The sequence below is a fragment of the Wasmannia auropunctata genome, unplaced genomic scaffold (assembly GCF_000956235.1).
Source record: "Wasmannia auropunctata unplaced genomic scaffold, wasmannia.A_1.0 LD336106.1, whole genome shotgun sequence".
NCBI lineage: Eukaryota > Metazoa > Arthropoda > Insecta > Hymenoptera > Formicidae > Wasmannia > Wasmannia auropunctata.
The window spans coordinates 715,283-718,686 of NW_012026784.1; the positions used below are offsets into that span (position 1 = coordinate 715,283).

Consider the following 3,404-nt stretch of genomic DNA (forward strand, 5'->3'; position numbering starts at 1 on the left):
CATGAATCACGCGAACTATATCATAATATGCAAACAATAAATAATAGATATATCTACTTTATTAATTAATGTGAGTTTTAATTTAAATTTAATAGATATGATTTTAATGTAAACGCGGAAATTGCTGACGACACACAAAACGCTTGATTTGTCATTAATACTCGTAAATTGTCATTAATTTTGAAAGGCTTCGAGTCGAATAACCTGGTCTCGGGGGTTGAAAAGATCCGCGAATTCTTGAACGGCGCGGTGTCTGATTCGCCGTCCCGGAACGTCGGTTGCGAGCAACAGCTCTACACGCGCGGTTCGCATTTTTTTTCCGTCGAAAGCGAAACACGATGCACGATCGGAGTGTCACCGACGCCGCCACGGTTCCGCTACTTCCGGCGCGGGCGAGAGGGTGAGAGGGCGAGAGGGCGGAAGGGCGAGAGCCCGACGAAAATCGTGTTAGTGCGCGTGTTTTCGCGCGATCCAATCCGCGGCGGATTAACCAACCGAGGGAAACCTCGTTACTCTTCGAGCCGACGATACCGTTGCTCTCTTTATCCGATTCTGTTCCCACTTTCTCGAGATAACGCGCGCAACCGCGCCATTTGCGAAAAGCTACCGTTCACAGGCGGCTATCACATCGACGCGCCGAAAATTGCAGAGGAGTATATAAATATATATATAGAAAACGCAAGATTATATTCAATGAGATATACTTAATGAGCCTAACAGAGATAATGATAAACTGATTAATAACAATTTAATTCATAATTGATTAATAAGTTTCACTGACGCGTATGTATTTAAATTTATACGTTTAATGAAAATAATTAATTTCTTTTCTTCAAAAAATTATTGAAATATTTGGAGAATAACTTATATCTTTATTTTGAACTCAACGACATTGTTATTTGTTAAACCGTGTGACGTTTATTTACACAAAATAACGCGCCGCGCTATCATTCGTATACCGAAGCTCGGACGAGTGGATCGCGGCGCGTACCGCTTCGAAAGTCATGTAAATCAGAAGGGACGTCGAGAGTTACACGCTACTAGTGATAATGGAAAAAAACGTGAAATTGCAGTTTGAAAGTGTTTTTACGACTGATCTAAAATTTACCGAATTGGCGGACGTTATTCGCGAGTACGACGTTAAGAGCGCGAAGCTACGAGACCAGATTTATTCATATCACGCCGAAATTCTCGAGCTACAAGACAAGATCAAAGCTAAGACAAGATCAGAGTGTGGTTGTATAACGTTGAAAAACAAGATATCGGAGTTGAGACTGGAGATAGAATCGAAGAATGCAAAGATTGCGGTGTTGGAGCAGGAAATACGTCGCGAAGGTTCCCTTTATGAGATGAAGTGTTACGAACTATTGAAAAATCTATTGGCATGCAATGACAAAGTACTTTATTATATTTTAATTATTACGAATGTTGTTACAATTACATTTTCATTAATACGAAATGTGCATTGTTCTTACAGAATAACGAGCGAAAAACGGAAATTGTGCGACTGTGGGTGGCCATGCTGCGTATAATCGCGAAAAAATATGATGTACGCAAACCGTGATTTTAAATAGAAGACATCAAAAACATGTCCGCAATGCCGAACGACATGTTGTAATTTTTTGGGACGGCATATGTTAAAAACGGCTTCTAAAAGATTAATATTTGACATTGCACAATATTAATTAATCGTCCGGACGTTATGTTAATCAAAAGTTTTTGGAAATATATTGTGCGACTTATAAAATATTGGTCTGTCTGTGAATACCTACTATTGTGTCATAAGGTGCCAGATTACAACGATCGACGATCGAGTTAGCGTTAATAAATCACGTTATTAATTTTCACTTAAAATTAAACCTGAGTCATTTTTGATCACGTGATACATCTTTCAAAAATTAATTATACTTATAAGGTGTCTTTTTCTCATTCGTTATCACAGAAACGATAGTCGTTCCATTAAAAAAAAAAGGAAGTGCTAAGTTTAGAAATTTACAGAATTTGTTTACACGAAATCTTAGCTTAATTTTAGATTGTCGTCAGCAAACATTTTATCGAGCGGTAATTGTCAATGACAATTAGATAAGGTGAAGATTCGATGTTACTCGTAATAAGAATTAGCTAAATTATTTCACACAAATTAATTGAATGTATATTAAATTGTCTTAGAGCGGACATTAATAATATAATATACAATATAATTGCACAAAGATATTGATCATTTAGAAGCTATTTAAGTATATGCCATAGTTCTCTTGGAACAGAAGCAATCAATGTCTGCGATTTTTTAAAACAAAAGAAAAAAAATTCGCGTAAATAAAAACTATTTTGTTTTATTGATTGCTCCACTTCCGGAACTATCACGACATCATTATTATTAATTTATAAATTATATCTTATATGTAATAATATATTTTTTTTATTTAGGCCGAGATAAGAATAACAAGATTGGAGAATCGGAATCAGACATCATGTCGAAAAGATATCGATTTTGATCAACGTATAAAGCAACTCGAGATGCAAATAGAGAAATATGAGAATTTGTTGAATTTAAAAGGTTTATGATTCTGCGAGAACATTTCATCGTGTTATATACTAATCAAATTATTATCGATTATTGTATATATTAAATTAACGTGTGTATGTAATTTACGGCATTTCTCACGTGACGATTTGATAATTATTAGAGCTAAAGTTCAAGTGTAGAGAATACAAAATGTAAATACCGCACTTTTAATATTACAATAATACAATAATAATTTTATATTTTATATTTGTAAAACGTAGAGAAATGCGAATTTATCTTATATGTTATAACATCGATTACAGATGGTAATAAGTTTTTAAGATAATATAAGTCCAGCGATATAATAAGATTGAATTTAATCGAGATATATGTATATATGTAAAAGAACTATAGCGTCAAGATAAATCATAATTATAAAATTAAATTTTAGATGTTCACATTACACTGTTTAATTTTAATATGCATATATAATATACACATGTTATACATGTAGTTTTAGAACAGTGATATTTTTTCCCTTTTTATTATTATTCTTCAAAATGCGATCGCGACAGATATTACGAATACTCCATTTTTACGATCAAGCAATCAACTTTTTACGATTGATCATTCTTCCGCGATTAAAAACTCGAATAAGCGTATAAAAGCGATTTACTGAAGAAAATATCTCGCGTGATTTACTCAATTTGAAATAATTAAAACATAAGAATTAAATTACTATTTTATTGCAGTCTTTATGTAAATGTATCTAGAACGAACTTATTTTAAAAGATATAAGAAGAGCGGGGGGAGGGGGAGTTTCTCTGCAATCTAATTGTAAAAATAAAAAGAGATCAAATTAAGCGCAAATTATTGCGCGCCGATTATGCCCGCGCGC

General features: G+C 33.8%; 1 protein-coding gene across 1 annotated transcript; it reads left to right on the plus strand.

Moving 5' to 3' along the window:
• The first annotated feature begins 965 nt into the window (after positions 1-965).
• Positions 966-2,912, plus strand: LOC105450984. Its single transcript, XM_011691150.1, has 3 exons — positions 966-1,397; positions 1,478-1,549; positions 2,428-2,912. The coding sequence occupies exons 1-3, from the start codon at positions 1,050-1,052 to the stop codon at positions 2,563-2,565; spliced, it is 558 nt and encodes a 185-aa protein (XP_011689452.1). The 5' UTR covers positions 966-1,049; the 3' UTR covers positions 2,566-2,912.
• The last annotated feature ends 492 nt before the right edge of the window (positions 2,913-3,404 follow it).

Excerpts from the sequence above, each read along its gene's own strand:
- LOC105450984 (XM_011691150.1), top strand. The coding sequence starts at position 1,050 with ATGGAAAAAAACGTGAAATTGCAGTTTGAAAGTGTTTTTACGACTGAT. Across the intron at positions 1,398-1,477 it reads TATTGGCATGCAATGACAAA|AATAACGAGCGAAAAACGGA; the intron begins GTACTTTATTAT and ends TTGTTCTTACAG. Across the intron at positions 1,550-2,427 it reads TAATCGCGAAAAAATATGAT|GCCGAGATAAGAATAACAAG; the intron begins GTACGCAAACCG and ends TTTTTTATTTAG.